The sequence below is a fragment of the Vombatus ursinus genome, unplaced genomic scaffold (genome assembly GCF_900497805.2).
Source record: "Vombatus ursinus unplaced genomic scaffold, bare-nosed wombat genome assembly UNPS02007284.1, whole genome shotgun sequence".
Taxonomy (NCBI): Eukaryota; Metazoa; Chordata; class Mammalia; order Diprotodontia; family Vombatidae; genus Vombatus; species Vombatus ursinus.
In genome coordinates, this window is record NW_020947062.1 from 17,536,290 (window position 1) to 17,558,816 (window position 22,527).

The following is a 22,527-nucleotide window of genomic DNA, read 5'->3' on the forward strand; positions in this document are numbered from 1 at the left end:
CTTGTGTGTTACCATATTCATTCTCTACCTACCCATTTACCCAACTCTTGGAATACATAATTTACTAGAATGTGTATGGATGGGTCAGCCTGGGGACTCTCCATCACAATTTTTTTTTAAATCCTCCCCAACCTGGCATGTTGCTTCATCAGGCCAGAGAAAGCTATGCAGTGTTGTAGGTAAATGGAGACATCAAAGGATTTTCATAAAACGGTTTTCCATAATGTCTACAATGACTAACAGTCAATATTCCTCTTTTTTAGGAGATGGTCCCTGCCTTGGATCCAGGAAGCCCAAGCAGCCATATCAGTGGTTGTCCTACAGAGAGGTAAGAACTGTTCAGTACATGAGGTTGACATTGTTTGTAACTAAATAAACTCCAAGGAAATAGCTTAAGACATCAGTGCAATATTTACTCATCTCCAAGGTTATTTCATGTCATTTGTCATATTTTTGCTGACAAATATGACAGGTTATTTTTACCTAATAATGCCATTAGCAAACATCAGGAAATGTATCTTGGATGCACTTCAAATCTTTTGAGAGGAAACTGGATTCATCAGCAATTCGGTGGCCTTTAGCAACCTTGTTCTTGGCTTTTAGCTGATAACAGTTAGAGGGAGGGGAAATCTTAGTGCCATCCATTGTGGGGAAGACTTATGATTTCATTGGTATAGAGCTCATTGGTGAAGAAACTACTTCCACTAATGCAGATTGGCAACTTAAATGTAATTTACCTTCTTAGGGAGTTACCTGGGAGGATAAGTGACTTTGCCTAAGGTCAACCAGATAATATATCAAAGGTACACCTTGAACCCAAGTTGTCTTCACCCTAATGCTAACTCTCTATTCACTACATCAGATTCTTTCTGTAGTATAAGGAATACAATTGTTTAAATGGAAACATTCAATCTCTTAGCTATATATCAAGATTTCTAATGTAGTAATTTTTTTCCTTACTAAATTGTCTTTCCTATATACCCAGGTGGCAGACAGGGCAGAGTTTCTGGGATCAGGACTCCTCCAACATGAATGTAAACCATCAACAGAGCAGTTTATTGGTGTCTTTGCTCAGAACCGTCCAGAGGTGACAGAAACAGTGTTATCTATTTTTTTTTCATGTTTCAAGTCACTGAAAAGTATTTTAACTCTCCTCCTCTCCCTCTTCTCACCAAATCCTCTCTCCTGTGGCTCTTACCAGTGGATCATCTCGGAGCTGGCCTGCTACACCTATTCCATGGTGGTGGTTCCACTATATGACACATTAGGCCCAGGCGCCATTCGCTACATTATTAATACAGGTAACATTAATTCAGGGAAGGCACACAGAAATTCCATTTCCCAAAGAAGATTGCCAAAGTACCCTTGGAATGGGAATTTTCAGAGCAACAGCATATTCTACCAGACCATCAGTACATGCCTTATCCAAACTCATCCTTAATGGTTTGGTCTAGTTCCATTTTTTGTGAAATTCCTAATTTCTTTGCTGGTCTAGAAGTTAGAAAGGAAGAGTTTCCTTTCCAACTGAGGGCTTTCCACTTTGTAGATAGGAAGTTTGTCTTCTAAGTATCTGTCCTCCCTACAATCAGTTCCCATGGGAAAACTAGGTCACCAACAGACCAGTACTTTTCTTCCTGCCCCTCTAATTTGCATGCATGCATACATGTGTGATCACTCATGAAGGCATACACACATGCATATGCACAAACTTCTGTTAGCAATTTTTAAAAACTAAGCATTAATTAAATCCCACACAAATGTATGGCAATGTTGCTGAATGGAAGCTACAGTATCATGGGGCAAGGTTCTAAAAGCCAGAGCTGTGGATCCTGGTGCACCATCTGCCTAGGCCACCCTATAACTATAGCATGCTTTGGGCAGGCCATCGCCAGAGAGTTTGCCTAGTACTGACGTTTACGATAATTTTCTTCTCAGCTGATATTGCCACAGTGATTTGTGATAGACCTGAAAAAGCCATCCTTCTCCTGGAAAATGTGGAGAAGAAGGAAATTCCTGGCCTGAAGTTCATTATTCTCATTGAACCATTTGAAAAGGACTTGAAAGAACGAGGGAAGAAATGTGGTGTGGAGATTCAGTCCGTGAAGGAAGTCGAGGTGAGCTTCTTTGCTTGGTTTTAATAGAAGCTCTTTCTTTAAAAATGTCAAACCAGATAAACTGTTAAATTTCTAAAAACTTTTTTTCACAGCTGCTTTCAGTAGTTGTGAGGTAGGTTGGAAAGGTTTTATTATCTCTGACTGATAATATAACTTCTCCACTAAGAAGTTATAATAACTATCCTTTTAAAACAGCTTTTCTTTACAACCCTGAGAAGTAAGTAGTAGAAGTCTAATTTCTTCTGTCTTACAAATTAGGAAACTGAGATTCTGGAAAGTGAAGTGACTTGCCTTGGACTTCACAGTTAGTCAATGTTAGTACAGGACTCAAACTTAAGTCTTCTGGCTTCAAGGCTAGCGCTCTTTCCCCTTGCTGTTGTTTAGTTTGTCCAACTCTTCGTGATTTCACAAACCATAGTGCACCAATATTGTCCATGGGGTTTTCTTGGCAAAGATTCTGGAGTGGCTTAGCATTTCCTTCTCCAGTTGATTAAGCAAACAGAGGTTAAGTGACTTGCCAAGAGTCACACAGCTACCGAGTGTCTGAGGCCAGATTTGAACTCAGGTCTTCCTGACTCCAGACCCAGCATTCTCCTCACTAAGCCACCTAGCTGCTCTTTCCACTATACCTTGCTAATTCTTAGCACAGTCCCTAGCACAGGGTAGATGCCTGATAAATGTTTATTGACTAACTGTCAGAGAAGTTAAAGGTATTATCTGAGGTCACATAGCAATTTTATGTCAAAGCTAGCACTATAAGCCCAGGTGTCTCCATATGAAAGGAACAGCTATGCAGGGGTCATCATTTCCATCTATATTATAGACATGGATTGAAGCTGACCTCATAGGATTATAGTTATAGAGTATGATAGGATTTCAAAGGCCATCTAGTCTAACTCCTTCATTTTCTAGATGAGGAAACTGAAATTCAGGAAGGTTGGAATTTAAGTTGGGATTTGAACCCAGGCCTTCTGACTCCAGAATCACTGCTCTTTGGTATATAACTGTACCAAGCTATCTCCCTCCTAGACTTGTCATGATCTAAAATGATACTGATGTAAACTATGAAGAAAATATTAAGCATGCTCCAACTCTCTAAGGAAGGCATCCAGGGGAAAGGATATTCATCTGAATGGAATGTACACATCCAGAATTGTTTTTATTCTTGTCCAGGGTATGGGTCAATTCAATCAATAGCAGCCAGCATAATGGAGGATTCATCCCTCTTGAGCTTGATGTTAGAAACGCAGAGACTAGAAGAAGCTCTCTAGGCATGAAGCCTGGCCTCATTTTAGCACAATGGACAGCACCAGCTGAGTTAACACAGAATATCTGACAGTAACAATTATCTCTGGGTTTAGGGAACCACCGTATCTGTCCAATTTGTGGTCTTTCTAGAAATGGGGCCACAGTAACATAGCTCTCACACCTTTTCTTGAACCTTCAACCCTCACTTAAGAAGACATTACAGTATAGCTACCCAGCCCTATGTTTAGCTATATTATGGTGAATCCAAAGGATAGAGTGGACACAGTCCATGCCCTTTATAATCTGTCTGGGGCCATGTCTGACATGTCTTTAGTAGAAAGAAATATATGCTAAATGCCAAGGAATAAAATAGGCATTAAATCATATAGGAGTGTAAAGAGAGATTCAACTCTGTCATATACATACACACACACACACACACACACACACACACACACACACACACATATATACAATATTTTAAGTAGTCATGAAGTATGCAGAATTTGGGCTTAGCCCCTTTCCCAGATTATTATAGCTATTCAATGAAAGAAAAGGTGAAGATGATATTGAGTAAGGGTGGAGTCATATTCTGAAGTTCTTATATAGCGGGGGCTTTGGCAGCCTAGTAAATAGCTCCTAAATATTTGGCACCCCATTGAATTAATTCTTTCCCACTCAACTCTGTTTCTGAGGAGATAATAGGGTGAAGTTAGCATTCTCTACAATTTGTGTGGCCTTTGTCACTATGATCAGACAACAACAAAAAGCATTCATTTGGGACTTCTGGATAATACGTCATTTTAAGCAAACTCAATGTGCTGAAATCCAGAGTTATATAAAATAACTTTTTATTCGGTTCAGCCCATACCTGTGACTTCCTCATTGTAAAAAAAATTATAGTAAGGAAATTCCTTCCACCAAAGCCAGGTGGCAACTTGTTTGAAACTTTTGGTCTTAAAGAGTTGCCTAGGACATTGAAAGATTAAGTGATTTGCCCATGGTCACACAGATACTACGTGTCAGAGACAAGATGTGAACCCAGATTTTGCTGACTCCAAAGCCAGCTTTCTATCCACTATGCTTTGCTGCCTACCAAAAGATAAATTAGTGAAAGTGGTAATTATTCATTTTAGAAAAGAATTTTCCTTAGGATAGTGTTTTATAGTGAATTTCCTCATGCATTTAAAATATAATAACAAGAACATTATTACAGTGCTTTAAGGTTTAAAGAACACTTATAATAACACTGGGAAGTGGGCATTATATCATTATCACCATTTTGTAGGTAAGGAAATTGAGGCTCAGAGATCTGAAGTGACCTGTTCAGGACCATACAGCTAAGTGCTAGAGCTAGGATTTGAACCCAGGTTTCCTAACTCTTTAGTTAGTCTAGTTCTTTCCATTTCAACTTGCTGCCATATATACAACTTTTCAGGACAGTGCCTGCTGAGTCAAGTGAGGGCCTACATCTGCTTGAATGGGATATTATATACCAAGCATGGTATGAAAGGCCACAGAATTCCTATTGTCTGAGGGTTTGTGGTCCAATGCTCTGTTGACACACAAACCATTTTAGGAAGAAAATGAATGAATTTCACCAAACAATCAGCTGTTATACATCTGCTTAACTGCTAGTTCTAATTGGGTGTTTGTCTTAGTTCAACTTTCCCCTTCCCCACAATAGTAAACACAGCCTGTACAGACAACCCTCAACTGGACAAAACACCCTCCAGTCTCACATGGGACATGTAGTATCATGTGGGACTCTGGAGACAAAGTTTTTACCCATAAGGACACCAGATATAATGAAAATATCAACAACTGTGGAAATTGCCCCATTTTCCACTGGAATAAACTTGGCCATGGTCTAGGCCAGAGGCATCAAACTCTTGGGAGTATAACTCAACCAGATCAAAATGGAATTGGGACATGTTTAATAAAATAAAAAATAATACAACACAATATAGATAGCATACATTTGTGGTTTTCCAAGTCAATATGTAGCTTGCAAGAATCCATTACTATTTGAATTTGACACCAGTGGTGTAGGCAACGTTTCTGACCTTTCTTTGACCTCACCTCCTCAGGGCTATTAGCACCCAAATTTCCCAAATACTGTCTTTCTAATTAATGCTGAAAGGTTTTAATAATGTGGGGTGCTGGAATGAAGTGAGTGAATATCATTTGAGTGAATTTCAATGCTCTGATGATGTAAATGTATTTAAGGACTTTTAAAACCACATTTCCTTTTTTCAGGATTGTGGACGAGAGAACCATCACCCTCCTGTGGTAAGTTAATAATCAATAAACGTGTTGAGTATTTACTGAATATTAGATGTTAGGAGATAAAAGGTCAGTGCCCTCAAGACAAATCTGGACCAGGGGATTGTACACATACCCATGAAAAGTTCTTAGGTATATGAGATTATAGGTGATTCAAGCTTGAAGAGAGGTAAAAGAGAAAAATTGAGCCCTGAGAGTGATCAAGAAAGACTTCATGGAGTTGATAGAACTTGATCTGGACCTGCAAGGATGTAGGCTTCAGCTACTTGGGTGACCAAGGGGACAAAAAGAGCATTCCAGATCACACCTTGTTTTCCATCACTTTTTTTTTGCAGATGGTTTCATTAACTATGGTGATTCTGGGCTAGAAATCACAGAATCATGGAATCAGGGATTTGAGCTAAAAGGCACCTCAGTGGTCATTTAGTCCAACCCCCTTATTTTACAGTTAAGGCAACTGAGGTTAAATGACTTTCCCAAGGTTAAAAAGGCAGTAGGCATCAGAGATGAAATCTGTATCCAGATCCCAGGGTCATAAATTTAGAACTGGCATGGCCATCTATTCAGTCCCTTCATTTCATAGATGAAGAAACTGAAACTCAAAGAGTAGAAGTGACTTGTTCAAGGTCACACAGGTAGAAGAGGAGGTGGGATTTGAATCCAGGTCTTCTGATTCAAAATGAAACACTCTAATCACTGCACCATGGAAAGAATACTTTTTTCTAGGTGTATAAAGGAGGTCAGATTTAGGGGCCAAGGCTGGGAGCAAAGAAGCAGTCATCATGGAAAGATTAGACTGAGGGATGTATCCTGTGGGAGAGCATTTGTCACAGACATCTGAGGGAGAACAAGAAGGAATGAGAAATCAACAGGTAGTAGAGAATTCTAAGAAGCAGGAAATGAGATTTGCATTCTCTCATAAAAATAGAGCAGGTATAGGTGGACATTCCAATAATTTCCTTTTTCTTTTCCTGTCTCCTCTTAGCCTCCTCGGCCAGAAGACCTTTCAATCGTGTGTTTCACTAGTGGTACTACAGGTAACCATGGGGGTGCTGGTCAGCAATGTCATCTTGTGTTTGATTAAGCTTCCCTAATAGAAAGGAGATGTCAAAAGCTTTGCACCTGTTGAAATTGCATCTAGCAGGTCACTGAGCCATGATCTGGGTGCAGTTTAATCCTCCTAGAGAGAGAAACAGTTTCTCAGAGAGTTGTACCAGACCTTCCCCCCGAGGCAGCTCACCCTTGATAAAAGTTCCAGGGTTTGGGTTAGATTATAATGTTTGCAAATACCAAAAGCCCTCAACAAGAAACTAAAAAGGAAACACAATTTTTATTTGGGAAGGAAAAAAACATATTTTCTGCTTACTTACTGTTTACTTGACAGATTCTGTTATTGTGTGTTTAAGGAAAGCTCTTTCCAGGCAGCATGTGACAGTCTATTCATACCAAATGTCATATTATAAATATGCTATATTATAAGATTGATTTTTATGTTCATAGGCAATGCTATAAACACACTTACCATCCAATATTGAGATACCTGTAATTTAATTGATATAGGGAACTCCCATGTAAGGAAATGCTCTCTATGAATGCAGATTTTCACTTTCTCTGCAACTTATATTCTTAAAGAGTTGCCTTGAGCAGGAAGGTTAAGAGATTTGCTCAGTGTCATACAGACACTATATGTGTACGGAGTGGGGTGGAAAAGAGAAAGGAGCAGGACATAGATTTGAACATAGGTCTTCTTGACTTTGAAACAGTGCATTTATGGAACAAAACATAATGTCATTATAATTATGGAGCAATTATTCCATAGCTTTTATTGAAGACCTTTTGTGGGTCTAGTACTTGTGGGAAGATAGAAACATTAGATAGGTCCATGCTTAGGGAATTTACAAATAAGCTGGAAAGACAAGAAACAAATGCACATTGAAAGCTAAATAATAATTTGTTCTATGAACTATAGGTACCTACCATATTATACTAGGCCATGAAGGAAACACCAAATTTAGATAAGACATGGTCCCTGTCCTGAGGGAGTTTGCACCCTAGTGGGGAAATGAGACATAAACTCAGGTAACTATAAAATATAACTTTACACAACAAGTGCATTAGAGATGCAAAACAAAGGTTCCAGGAGGTAGCCTTTAAGTTGGGCTTTGAAGGATTCAGCAACTGAAAAGAGGAAAGGGCAGAAAGTTTCTGTTAGTGATAGAGACAGTGAATGCTGAGGGAGAACTGAAAAGGGGGATATCACTGTGAGATGGAGTGGTCACAGGAGGCTTCATGGAAGAGCTAGGACTTGAGCTTGGCCTTAAAAGATGAATTGTTGTTATTGCTGCTGCTGCTATTGTTGTTGTTGTTGAGTTCTTTCAGTTGCGTCCAACTCTTCACGACCCATTGGAGTTTTCTTGGCAAAGATGTTAGAGTGGCTTGCCTTTTACTTCTGCAGCTCATTTTACAGGTGAGGAACTGAGGCAAACAGGGTTAAGTGACTTACCCAGGGTCACAAAGCTAGTGTCTGAGGCCAGATTTGAACTTAGATAGATGAGTCTTCCTGACTTTAGGCCCAGCACTCCATCCACTGTACCACCTAGCTGCCCTGAAGGATGAATAGGATTCAGTTATATAGAGAGGAGGACCAGGTAATAAAATCAGGCTATTTTAGGTAACTTATTTTTAGGCAACTTGTTGCTTAGGTATATTCATAAACATGAATCAAGTTGAACTAAACCTGAACCACAGCTGTATTGGCTTAGTATTTTAGAAAATCCTTATTATCTAATTAGCTTTTTTGTGTTTTGAGTGGTATGCAATTGTTTTACTTGGACTTAGTTCCTGGAATCCAAGTTGGACAAATAAATGGCTCATACATTTGTAAGCACACTATTTGAGGGAGGAGGGGGACCAAATTAATACATAAAATAATAGAAGAAAGCAAGACTATGTATAATCAAATATGGTACAGGAGATGAAGCTAACAGGAGGTTAGACAAGGGACAGATGAGTGAGTGGGAACAAGATATGAACTTCATAGGGAGGTTGAGACATAAAGACAGCAATAACACCTTATTTCTATACAATGATTTACAGCTTTTTTAAAAGGGTATCAACACATTTATTTCATGATACCAAAAACATCACTTCTCCTTTCTCCAGCTATCCCCAGTTGCTAAGAAATAGCTCACAGCCTGGTTTTTCCTCATTAATTCCACTGATAACTGAAAGAACTTGACTTTCAGGCACAAAGACTTCTCTACTTCTTTTGCAAGCCTTAGCTTTGTGCAGATTCTTGGATAATTCCATAGACATGACTAGCCTTCCCTGTTCTCACCCCTTAGGTGATGATACATCAATATTTCAAGGATCTGTGCTTACATTGTTTCTTATTGTGTACCAAGAGTGCCAATGAGCTAATTAATTTACACACTGTCTGCTGAATGCTAAACAGACCTGAGACCCAGAGTGACCCTTATCCTCCAGGATCTTACATTCTAAAACATAAACCTAAACTTTAAAGTGATTTTAGGAAGCTTTGTAGATAATCTGATATCCTAAAAACAACTCATAAGATATTTATATGGTGTTATACCAAGTTGAAAAGACTTCAAGTACAGATCTAGGGACAAATTATATGTCTTACTGTCTGATGACCAGCCAAGATAAATATAGAAGAGGTACACCATCAGAAGCTTGGCTCCAAATGATGAATTTTTTTGGTCATAGCTATTCATAGGTGTAGGAAGGAGGTTTGGCATGCATCCTTTAAGGGAGTACCCACACTGATGAAATTAGAGATCCTTGAAATATTAAAGGAAGTAGTAATAAGAATAACATACCATGAGTTAAGAGACTGGATTCTAATCCCAGCTCTATTAGTGACTAGTTATGGCATAGCCTTAAAAGTGAAATGGATGTTAAGGTATTACACACATTTTACTGAAACCCAGAGAGGTTAAGTAATTTCTTCAAGGTCACAGGGAGTAAGTGGCAGAGCCAGGATTTAAATTCATGTCCTCTGACTCGAGGGCCAGCATTCTTTCTACTTCCCCATGCATCTTGGGCAAGTCACAGAATCACAGAATCTCATAATTGGAAGGGTCATCAGAAGCTTTTAGCCTAACTCATAGATGAGTAAGAACTTGATAAGTGGTCCTCCAACTTTAGCTTGAAGCCTTACTTGTATCAGACAAACTTGCTGCAAAGATTTTTTTTTTCCATTTACCTGTTTCCTTTTTTAATTTTAGCTAAACTGGTTTTGATTTTGCACAAAGTCTCCAGGAAGGGAGAACCCACTGCTTCCAAATGCATCCCACTTCACTTCTGGACAATTCTAAATGTTAGGAAGTTTTTCCATATATTAAACCTAAATTTGCTTTTTCACAACATTTTCCCCTCCCAAATGGTAGCAATAAATAATACTTGCCCTACCCTCCCTCATAGGTAATTATAAAAATCAAAAGGGATAGTAGATGTGAAAGCACTTTGGAAACTCTATTTTCAAAAATATCTTGATGATATGAATAAAATTTGAGAGTCTCCTATAAAAGGTCCTTCTCCAATATAGATGCTTTCCAGCCTCAGACACTTGACACTTACTAGCTGTGTGACCCTGGGCAAGTCACTTAACTCCGATTGCCTCACCAAAAAAAAGTATAATCACTAAAGACACATGAAGGACAATATAGATGTTTTCCTTTTTGGATCTATATTTATGGGGGAAAATATTTTGATGCGTCTCCAACATTGATTGTAGTTTATATACAAATGTCAGTGTGACCACTAATCTCTCACTGGAAGAAAGAGATTGGTCTCTCTCAGTGGCTGGTCATTTAGTAAAAATTACCTATTTCTGGACTCATAGTTTCTTTTTTATATCAATAAATCTCTGTGTCTGTACTTCCCACCTTCCTCCTACCCAAATTGAAAAATAAAGAAAAAACCAAAACCACAGTACAAACATATGTAGTCAAGCAAAACAAATGCCTGCATAGCCATATCAAAAAAGATATATATCTTAGTCTGTCCTCTGAATCCATCACCTCTTTGTCAAGAGCATGCTTTATCATGAATCCTTTGAATCATCATTGGTCATTGCTTTGATCAAAGACCTTAAGTCTTTCAAAGTTGTCCATCTTTACAACAGTGTTGTTGTTGCATAAATTGTTCTCCTGGTTGTCGTTTCACTCTGCACCACTTCCTAAAAATCTTTCCAGGTTTCTCTGAAATCATACCCTTCTTCATTTCTTAGGGTATTCCATATAGTATTCCATATAGCACAATAGTATTCCATCATATTCATATACCCTAATTTGTTCATTCATTTCCTAACTGATAGGCAAGTCCTCAGTTTCCAATTCTTAGCCACCACAAAAAGAGCTGCTATAAATACTTTTATATCCAAGGGCCCTTTTCCTCTTTGGGGTTTAGCCCTAGTACCATTATCACTGCATCAAAAAACATGAATTTCTTCTTAAAGGTGCTTGTTTATAGCCTTTGACCATTTCTCAATTAGGGAATGGCTCTTATTCTTATAAATAAAGAAAAACATACATATGTGTATGAGAGAGAGAAAGAGAGAATGTCCTTTATCAAAGAAACTTGCTACAAGGGGGTTTCTCCCATTTAACTGTTTGTCTTCTAATTTTAGATGAATTGGTTTTGCTTCTGCACAAATTTTTGAATTTTAGGTAATAAAAATTGTCCATTTTGCTTTTTGTGATCTTCTCTACCTCTTATTTTGTCATGAACTCTTCTTCAAAAAATCTGACAATTTCCTCCCTCCTCCTTTAATTTGTTTATGATGTCACCCTTTATGACTAAGTCATGTACTCGTTTGGAGCTGTGAAATGTTGATCTCTATTTAGTTCCTGCCAGAGTCTGTTCCCATTTTCCTGACACTTTTTATAAAATAATGAGTTTTTATCCTGATAGCTGTGATCTTTAGAATTACCAAACACTAGGCTACTAAGTTCCTTGTTTTTGTATATGGTGCACCTAATGTGTTCTACTGATCAACTTCTCTTTCTTAGCCAGTACCAGATTATTTTGAGGATTACTGCTTTGTAGCTTAGTTTGACATCTGGTACTGCTGTGCTCTTCCTTCTAACTTTTTCCATTATTTCTCTTCAGATTCTTTACCTTTTATTCCTCTAAATGAATTTTCTTATTTTTTTCTATCTCCTTAAAATAATCCCTTGGTACTTTTATTATTATGGTATGGAATAGATTAATTAATTGATTTAGGCAATGTTGTCATTTTATTGTATTGCCCTGTCTACCCATGAGCAATTATATATTTTTAATTTTTTAGTATTCCATTTTTTCCTAATTACATGTAAAACAATTTTACCATTCATTTAAAAAAATTTTGATTCCCAAATTCTCTCCCTCCCTCCCTTCCTTCCCCCCCTCATTGAGAAGGCAAGCAATTTGATAGAGATTATACATGTGTAGTCATGCAAAACACTTCCATATTAGTCATGTTATGAAAGAAAACACAAACTCAAGAAAAATAAAGAAAGTTTAAAAAAAAGTTTGGTTCAATCTGCATTCATACTCTACCAGTTCCTTCTCTAGAAGTAGATAGCATTTTTCATCATAAATCCTTTGGAATTTTCTTGGATCATTGTACTGCTAAGAATAGCTAACTCATTCACAGCTGACTAATCATACAATATTGCCGTTGCTATGTACACTCTTCTGGTTCTGTTCACTTCACTTTGCATCAGTTCATATAAGTCTTCTCAGGTTTTTTTGAAAGCATCCTGCTTGTTATTTCTTATAGAACAATAGTATTCCATCACAATCATATACCACAGTTTCTTCAGCCACTCCCAAGTTAATGGGCATCCATTCACTTTCTAGATCTTTGCTACCGCAAAAAAAAAGAGCTGCTATAAATATTTTTGTATATATAAGGCCTTTTCTTTTTTTTCTTTTTCTTTTGATTTATTTGAGACACAGACCTAGTCGTGGTATTGCTAGGTTAAAGGGTATGCACAATTTTATAGCCCTTTGGTCATAGTTCCAAACTGCCTTCCAGAATGGTAGAATCAGTTTACAACTCCACCAATTTTAGTATCTCAATTTTCCCACATCCTCTCCAACATTTGTCATTTTCCTTTCCTGTCATATTAGCCAATCTGATAGGTGTGAGGTGGTACCTTTGAGTTGTTTTAATTGCATTTCTGTGATTTAGAATATTTGTTCATATGACCATAGATAGCTTTGATTTCTTTGTCTGAAAACTTCTTGTTCATATCCTTCGACCATTTATCAATTCAGAAATGACTTATATTCTTATAAATTTGACTCAGTTCTCTATATATTTGGGAAATGAGGACTTTATCAGAGAAACTTGCCATAAAATTCTTCATTATGATTACTATGTATTTCCCTCTACAGTATTTCCCCCCTCTTTACCCTTCCCTCTCTCTCCTTTCACCCTGTCCCTCCTCAAAAGTGTTTTGCTTCTGAGCACTGCCTCTCCCAATTTGCCTTCCCTTTTATCAGCCACCCCTTCTTTTGTCCTCTTCCCCTCCTACTTCACTGTCCAGTAAGATAGATTTCTATACCCAATTGAGTGTGTATGTTATTCCCTCTTTGAGCCAATTCCAATGAGAGTAAGGTTCAAACACTGTCTGCTGCCCCCCCATCTTCCCCTCCACTGTAAAAGCTCTTTCATGCCTTTTTTATGTGAGATAATTTACTCTATTATATCTCTCCCCTCCCTATTCTCCCAGTGGATACCTCTTTCTCACCCTTTAACTTGATTTTTTTAGATATCATCCCATCATAGTCAACTCACACCTGTACCCTCTATGTATACTCCTTCTAACTGCCCTAATAATGATTTGGCTATAATATTCTTGAGAGTTTTCATTCATTTTGGGGATCTCTTTCAGGAGGTGATTGGTGAATGCAGCAATTAATATTTTTATAATAATTTAGTCCTATCTTTATTTGTATAAAGAGTGTTTTGTAGTTATAATAATATAGTTCTTGTTTATGTCTTGGAAAGTGAACTATTAAGTAGTTTAAATTTTCTGTCATTATTTTAAATAGAATTTCTCTTTCTGTCACTTCCTGCTGCATTTTATTTCTAATATACAGAAATTCTAATGATTTATATGGGTTTATTTTATATTCTTCAACTTTGCTGAAGTTAATTGTTTCAATTATTTGTTTAGTTTACTCTCTAGGCTTCTCTAAGTAAATCATCATATCTGTAAAAAGCAAAAATTTTGTTTCTATTTTGTTTATTCCCTCAATTTCTTCTTTATAGCCAGTATTTCCAGCATAATACTCAATAATGATAGTGATAATGGATATCCTTACTTTACCCCTAATCTTAGTGGAAAAGTCTCTAACTTATCCCCATTATAAATAATTCCAACTCTTAGTTTTAGATTCATAATTTCAAGATACAATAAGGCAACTTAGTTTGGTCAGAGACCACCAGGGCACTCACAACACATTGGGACCAAGGACTATAATATTTTCTGAACCTGGAATCTGTGGAATTAGAGAAGCCAAAGCTGAGCAGATAGAGCTAACCATAAGCTCCATGCGCATAACATTTGTTAAACTAAAGTAGACTTAAAATGCAGAAGAGTAATAAATGTGGTTTCTTACATTAAAGTTACTTCAGGATACCTGGCTCAGGGATATTTCAAATCATCTCTGACATTCAAAAGTAGGGACAGTTAAACCCACACTGAGTTTTTATTACTGGGACTATGGCAGAACTGTTGTGAAATCATCCCACTTCTTTCCTGCATCATTCATTCAACAAATTTCTGCTATGCAAGAAGCAATATAGAGAAGTGGATAGAAAACTATTATCAGAGTCAGATAGATCTGGGTTCAAGTCTCAATGGTTGATGCTGATCTGCATTGGTAGACAGAGTCTCTTCACCTCATGTTCTCCACACTGATGAATTTATAACTGCAACCAAAAAAGAAAAATGAGAGGAACTGTATAGATGATAATAATGCAAAAAATATCCCTACCCTCAAAGAACTTAGGTCTTACTGAGAAATACAGTATGTATAAAAATAAGAAACCACAAAGTAATTTCTGAAGGGAAAGAGCACTAAAAAGCAAGGGAATCAGATAAAAGAACTTCACAAAAGAGATAACACCTAGAAAAGCATATATTAAATAGTTACTATGTGCCAGGCATTGTGCTAAGCATTAGGGATACTAAAATAGGCAAGTAAAATAGTTCATTCCTCACAACACATATAAGACAGCAGAAGTTGGGGCTAAGTAGGAGGGGGTGGAAAAGTGCAGACAGTAGGATCATAACAGCTTATCTTAGAGATGTCTGGGAAGTAGTGTAAGGGGTCCAGAATAAGATAAATGAAGGAGAGAGCTCATCAATCAGATGCCAGAGCTCTAGGGAGAGGACAGTAAGGAGACCAGAGTTCAGATGACGTGGCTGGGAAATGGCCTGGTTCAGAAAAGACAGAGTCAAAGTTCACCAATAAATGTCACAGGAAATTTAGGGATTCCAAGAAGTGAAAGTGAAAAAGGATTGTATTCTTTTTCCAGGGCAGAGAGCATTTTAAAAACCTTCTAATAAGGGGCAGATAGGTGGCACAGTGGATAAAGCACTGGCCCTGGAGTCAGGGGGACCTGAGTTCAAATTCAGCCTCAGACGCTTAACATCTACTAGTTGTGTGACTCTGGGCAAGTCACTTAACCCCAGTTGTCTTGCAAAAAAAAAAAGGGGGGGGCAGCTAGGTGGCGCAGGGGATAGAGCACTGGCCCTGGAGTCAGAAGGACCTAAGCACAAATCCCATCTCAGACACTTGATACTTACTAGCTGTGTCACCCTGGGCAAGTCACTTAACCCCATTGCCTAGCCAAAAAAAGAAAGAAAGAAAGAAAGAAAGAAAGAAAGAAAGAAAGAAAGAAAGAAAGAAAGAAAGAAAGAAAGAAAGAAAGAAAAAAAACCCTAAAACCTCCTAATAAAGTAAATAAATACTCCCAAAAAAAACTTCATCCTCTGCTTAGTGAGTTTCCACCTTCAAAAACAGATTTTTAATCATGAGGAGCAACACAGATTAGGGAAATATCAGTTTTCATTAATTATTGGGGATTATGTTCTATGAGTAGAGTATTAACAGTGACTAACGTGTAGGATTTGGACACGAGAAGACTCAAATGCTCCCTCAGACACCTGTGAGTAGGCAAGTCACTTAACCTGTCTGTGCCTCAGTTCCCTCATCTGCAAAATGAGAATAAAAAGAACACCTATCTCACAGGGTTGTTGGGAGGATCAAATGGGTTCACATGTAGAAAGCACTTTGCAGACCTTAAAATACTATACAAATGCTAGTTTGGGTTATTATTATGTCACTACATGTCAAATACAAAACAGATACACATTTACTCAGAGATAAAAAACAAAATTGATTTTAAATTCAATTTCAACCTCTAATCGTTGAGCTTTCTATTTAGTAGTACTCTCCCCCCCCCCCCTTTTGAGTGCATCTAAGTAAACTGACCTTCCTAAACATAATAACCAGGAGTATGCATAGCAATGTACCTTTCCTTCTGGGAGATTATCTCCCAAGGTTTTCTTTGAACGTGGGATGAGGAAACTCAGAGATGTTATCTGCTGGATCCTGGAAGGATTCCTTTCATCCAAGTTGCTGAATCTCCCCGTTGAAATCTAGTGCAGATGAGGTAAGTGAGTTTTCTTGTTAAGCCAACAGGGCATGTTCTGGTGATATCATCAAGAATGCTGATTGCTGATCAAGGAACAATAGTTAAGTGTATTTTAAAGGCAAAATTGAAGCCAATTAATAATGTATTACTCTAAAACCTCAAATCAATAAGTTTGTGAACCTTTTAAGGAGTTATTTACTATGGATTTCTTTTTTTAACATCTGAATTTTAATTTTAAGGCTTTATGTACACACAAATTGGTTTGGAGGGAGATAGGAACAGAATTTAGTAAAATAAGTAGTTTATCTTCAAAATAACCACCAGGATCAAAGGATTACCAGTTTAGATCTGGAAGGGACCCTAGAGATCATCTAGTCCAACTCTCTTATTTTACATATAAGAAAATTGAGGCCCAGAAAAGTAATTTGCCTTGCCCAAGATCTTCTTACCTATAGTAAGTTAGTCTATAATTAACTGTTTTCTGCTAAAGACCAGTTTGGGGTTATAGAATGGACAACCTTCTTAGAGAAATTGCTTTTTTGTTACACATCTAGGAGAAGAATGAAGAAATTATGTAACTTGTGACTTCAAAGAAAATAGATACATAATACTAGCTGTGTGACTCTGGGCAAGTCACTTAACCCCAATTGCCTGACACACAAAAAAAAAAAAGAAAAAAAGAAACTGGAGCCATTTTATTTTACATATTATCCTTTGGACATTCCATTTTAGGTTCTTATTGTCTGTCATTGATTGACTTTTATGGTTTCTTCAATTTTGTCCTTGCTTTGAATTCTATTCAGAAAATACTTAGTGAATCGAATTTGAAGGACAAATGCAAATTTAAAAGGCTCAGTAAAATGCATTATACAGATTTAGCACAGGAAAGAACCTTAGAGGCCATCCAGTTAAATACCCTCATTTTATAGATGAGGGAACTGAAGGTCAAGGAGGGTACATTACCCAAAGATAATAAATGGAAGGGCTAGGATTTGAATCCAGGTGCTCTGATTCCAGTTTCAGTATTCTTTCCTATGTACAACACAGCCTCACCCGTTAAAGCCAACCAGCCTTATTGTGGTATCTCATATGGTCAAGAATGGCTTATTTGAGTGAAAATGCAGAGAAAGTAGTCTTAATATCATTGTTAGTGTTTAATATGGGGTAGCTAGGTGGTATAGAGGATAGAGTGCTGCACCTGCAGTCAGGAAGATCTAAGTTCAAATGCAGCCTCAGACATTGCCTAGCTTTGTGACACTAGGCAAGTCACTTCACCTCTGTTTGCCTCCGTTTCCTCATCTATAAAATGGTGATTAATAATAGCACCTACCCTTCCAAATTTTTTGTGAGGATCAAATAAAATAATAATGGTAAAGTACTTAGCACAATGCCTGGAACATAGTACTATATAAATGTTAGCTATTATTATTACTAATATTAGAGAGAACTAAATGCACATTTATCTATGGTCAAGTCAATAGAGCCTCAGCTACACAGATTTTTGTTTAAATTACCCAGATAAGTATAGTAGTATGGATCTGCACATTCATATCCACCATATGAGGGTACATATGTGTATATATATCTAGACCCAAAACACCACTGGTCTGTCATAAACAGGATATTTTTCATAGAATAGGATTGGATGGGCAGAGAACTCGCCCCCTAGAGACTTCAGCCATAATTAATTTGGTCTCTGTCATAAAATTAAGCCTGCCCAAAGTAGAGATTCCCTTTTTGATATAAAACTGATCAATTCAGAGTTGAAGTAAATGATATATAACCTACCAAATTACCATTTCTGAAGGTGTGTGTATTTTAAATTAAAGACACAATTTTAGGTTGAGGAGTTTAATGAAAATCACTTAGAGTCAATTTATGGACTTTTAGTGGGAGAACCCAGGAGACTCAAAAAATTTTGGAAAATTTCCATTTCACCTCCTATAAATAGCAAACATACCTTCTAAGATATAAACTTGCTGATTTTTGTGGTTAACAGGGGGAAACTAATGACTGATGAAGATGAAAGAAAACACACCAGAAATTAACAGATATTTCCTACTTTGTGAGGCTTCATGGGAATGCAGTTCTTCTGTGTAGTCTTGATCTGTATGATCTTGTTCTAGCCAAGTCCTGAAGACTGGGTCATGTTCCAGAAAAGGAAATGCCACATATATGTCAGCTGCTCCACAAAATGTTGTTCTCCTGCAGAGTGGTGGAGGGGGCTACTATGAATGCTAGATAAGATGCAGAAGTCATTTGCAGGTTCTGAAAAGATGACAGGATGTTTACTAAAGAAGAAAGATAATGAAGACAACTTGGTAAATTCCTGTTTATGAATCACATGTGGAGAACAAGCAGTTTGATACTCTCTGAAATTATTATTAATCTGATTTTTTAAAAATATGGTTACATTGATATATAGGTTTTTATAGAACCTAAAAATCTTTAAAAAAAACACCACCTTGCATCTCTCCTCATCACTCCACCCCCACCCCAAGAGCCATCCCTTAAAAGAAAGAATTTTACCTGATTTCTTCACATGACTCATTGGTATTAAACTAGAAAATATCAGAAGATATTGAAGATGACAAAGAAGAGATAAAACATCATTTTCATATAGATTTTAAAGTACCATGACCATTGATCTTTTCCCCCTAATAAATAATTGGTGGAGAGTCTGCCTATCTACTTAAAGAAATGTAGTGAAGCAACATTATAGAAGAAAACACCCTGAATTAGTCTTAACTGGATGAATGCAACAATCACCATTTTGTTGTGGAATTAGCAGGATGACTCAGTGCTTCAAGATGTGGTTGTCAAATTTCTGTTGAGGATGATATACAGTCCCCCTCCTTAAGATTTTCTTGTCAGGAATCCAGCAAGATTTTAAGCTCAATGTTCCAGAAGATCCCCTTTTCACAAAAGCCCATGTTCCACCCTAGAATTTTGTATGAGTTCTTTGAAAATTTCCAGAATGTTCAGCTCCAACAACCATGAATAAAAAGTAACATGCAGAAAGCATTTGGCCATACACTCAGCTGGGGAAACTTCCAGTCAAAGACTTTTTATAAGCAAATTTCTGAAAACATATCTTATTTAGCTCAGATCTTTGAAAAGTTGTTTGTAAAGAAAGGTCAGTCTTATCTCTCCTTGACACAGAGTTGAAATATGTGACATGCATATAATTCCTTCTTAAAAGGGAATTTTTGCATAATGGGAGTGATTCATAAAATATTGTAATATTGAAAATTGTGATGTACCATGTCATCAGACATTTACTATTGTGGTTCAAATAACTGATGTATGTGCCTAGAGTACACATTAAAGATTTTTTTTAATTTTTTTTTTTAGCAAATTTGTGTCCTTTCCCCATCTCCTCCAGAGTGCTATCCCATAAAACAAACAGTAATTTCAAGAAAAAAGAAAAGGAAAAAATCAGCATAATTGGTCAATACATCAAAAAAGTCTGAAAATATGTGTAATGTGAAACTCCTGCCTCTGCAAAGGGATGAGTTTGAAGTTTCTCTGTCTCTTCTTTCAAGCCATACTTGTGGTTTATTATTTTGCAACATTCACTTTTGATTATGTGTGTATGGTTGTTCTTTCAGTTTACATTGCTATAGCCACTGTGTATATTGTTGTCATGGCTCTGCTTATTTTGCTCTGCATCAGTTCATATAGATCTGTTCATGCTTCTCTGTATTCATCACATTCATTATTTCTTTTAACACAGTTATGTTGTATTATAGTCATGTGCCACAATTTGCTTAACCACTTAAAGTTCTAGGTACCACATATCCACAGTTGAAACTTGTCCCTTAAATTCAAAGGTAATACCATAGACAGTAACCATTAATTGTAGGGAATTATGTGGCTAAATGACCATCATATAACATGGTGTATGAAGTGATGGCTCAGGTCAGTGACTCTGTACCTCTTTTGTCCTTCTGTCTAGAACTTCCTTAGTGACACACTGGGACTTTCGGTGGATTTCATTTGTTAGGTGGAAAGCACGCTCTTTCCACGTGTCTCTTGGCTTTTGAAACTATTGCATTCTCACTGTTCCTGAAGAATAACTATGAATGGGAATTAGACTTATTCTCTTTGAGTGTGGAGGACAGAACTAAGAGCAAATGGCAGAAGTTAGCTAAGCCAGGCAAGAAGTATAAATGACTCAGAATATAATCCCTCCTCAGAGCCTTTTCATTTTGAAGTGGTACCTGCCAAAGTTTGTACTCTGTAGGGAGATATAGCTTTTGTTTTCAGTGCCACAGTGAGGTGAGGTACCAGAGTGGGACCGAAGTGGAGGAATAATAATATTACTCGTGTTTCTATAGTGCTTTAAGGTTTACAAAGAACTTTCTTCTGAACACCTAGCAAGGTAGATAGGATAAGTACTATTATCCTGACTTTACAGGTGAGGACATAGATGAGGCTCAGGGAACACTCAACATTTCAGTATTTTCTTTTATATATATTGATAGGGATATTGATATTCGTATTGAGTGCATCTAATGAAGTACTAAGTCCCTACTATGGTACAGATCACAACTGACTCATTCTATGCCATTCTATGCCATTCACTGTTTCCCTTCACCTCTCCAAAGAAATCCTCCACAGGGATCTATCCAATGTGCTGAAGTCGTTTCTCTTAAGTATTTTAAGGTAAAGTGGGAGTATCAGTGCAGCCATTAAGCTGACCATCTGGAATCTCACACTCCATGACGAACCCAGCTCCTTTTTTTTTTTTTTTGACCATATACACTTTCTGTATGATCATTTTTATACAATCTCTTTGCAACTCAGAGAGTACTTATCCTCTGTATTATACTAATGACCCCAGTGTCCCTAATGTTTTCCCAAATGCCATGGTCTATTGAGCCTATTTTGTGTTGAAACCTGTGATTTTCATAGCAAGGAGGAGTAAAAAGAATATTGCCCAAATTGAGTCAGAAATACCACATTCTATATTCTGTGGTTTACAGTTTGCTGGGTGGATGCCACTAAATCTTGACTGCAGTGTAAGTTTGGATGGGATTTAACTCAGTGCTGTCCACACATGTCTGAATACTCTAAGATGACTTGACTGTCTTAAACATCTCCAGGTGACATGTTGTACTTGATGTGTGGGGCAGAGGTATGTCTACTGATGCCTCATGATACCTGCAATGAAAATAACTACAGCTCATCCATGTAGCACTTTCTAGATTATCAAGTCTTTTGGTTCCAAGTACAATGCTCATTACACCATGCCTTTCTTTAGAAAGAACAGCATTAGGAACATCAGATATACTAAAATTGTAAAGTTCCGTAAAACTCAAGAAGGCACTTTGCTTATCCTACAGAATCCATTTCCCCTGATCACCTCCAGGCAGGCTTCTTTCCTACAGGACCAGGCTTTGGGTAAAGAAAGCCTGTTAGCAACCATTTCATCTGATCTGCACCTTCAGATGCCTAACTCCTTCTTTGAAGGGAAAATCCCTGTATCTCGTCTGGTCCAATCATGGTCATTACAGGACCTGCTCTATAAACTGTGCTGAGGCAGCCACATCCATGTCCTGTCTCTCAGAAGCATCATCCAGAGAAGATGGAAATAGGAACAAACAAAGCCTTCAGCAGATCTAAAACTCTGTGGTTCTTGAACTGTGGAGAGTCACCCTGTGGTTCTTTGCTGAGCCTGTAATGTCTTTGCAGGCTTCCATTTCCTCGCTGTTCACCCCCATCACAGGGTACGGACAACATTCATTTCATGTAGTTCTTAGTACCTAGAAAACCTTTTGATCTTCTTAGTGGTCTTTAAGTCAATGGTGGATAGGCTTGGTGGATAGGATAGGTGCTCTTGCTCTCTAAGCATGTGGAACAAGCTGCCCAGCTTTTTGTGATTTTGAAAGAATGGGATTGAAGCTTGCTGTTCCATCTTTTCCTAACAGTATGACAGTTCTTCTACAAAGTGTAGTGGCTCTAAGGGAGGAGTCCTGTGATTCCCTATTAACATGGCCTTTTCTTTTTCTTCTCAGGGAACCCGAAAGGTGCAATGCTCACCCATGGGAATGTGGTTGCTGATTTTTCAGGCTTTCTGAAAGTCACAGAGGTGAATATGGCAGTATCACTAGTGTGGTCAAAGAGCCCATCCAGGACATCTTGAATTTTCAGGTTTCTTTTCATTTTGCAATCCTGGATATCATATGTGAG

General features: G+C 37.5%; 1 protein-coding gene across 2 annotated transcripts in view; it reads left to right on the forward strand.

Annotated features, from left to right (window-relative positions):
* Positions 1 to 22,527, forward strand: part of ACSL6 (acyl-CoA synthetase long chain family member 6) — a 72,918-nt gene that overhangs the window by 19,338 nt on the left and 31,053 nt on the right. For both annotated transcript variants that reach the window (XM_027848954.1, XM_027848955.1), the window contains exons 4-10: positions 264 to 328; positions 986 to 1,087; positions 1,202 to 1,301; positions 1,936 to 2,114; positions 5,622 to 5,654; positions 6,634 to 6,685; positions 22,353 to 22,426. In XM_027848954.1, coding sequence (XP_027704755.1) covers positions 264 to 328; positions 986 to 1,087; positions 1,202 to 1,301; positions 1,936 to 2,114; positions 5,622 to 5,654; positions 6,634 to 6,685; positions 22,353 to 22,426 — 605 coding nt within the window. The remainder of the gene's footprint in view (positions 1 to 263; positions 329 to 985; positions 1,088 to 1,201; positions 1,302 to 1,935; positions 2,115 to 5,621; positions 5,655 to 6,633; positions 6,686 to 22,352; positions 22,427 to 22,527) is intronic.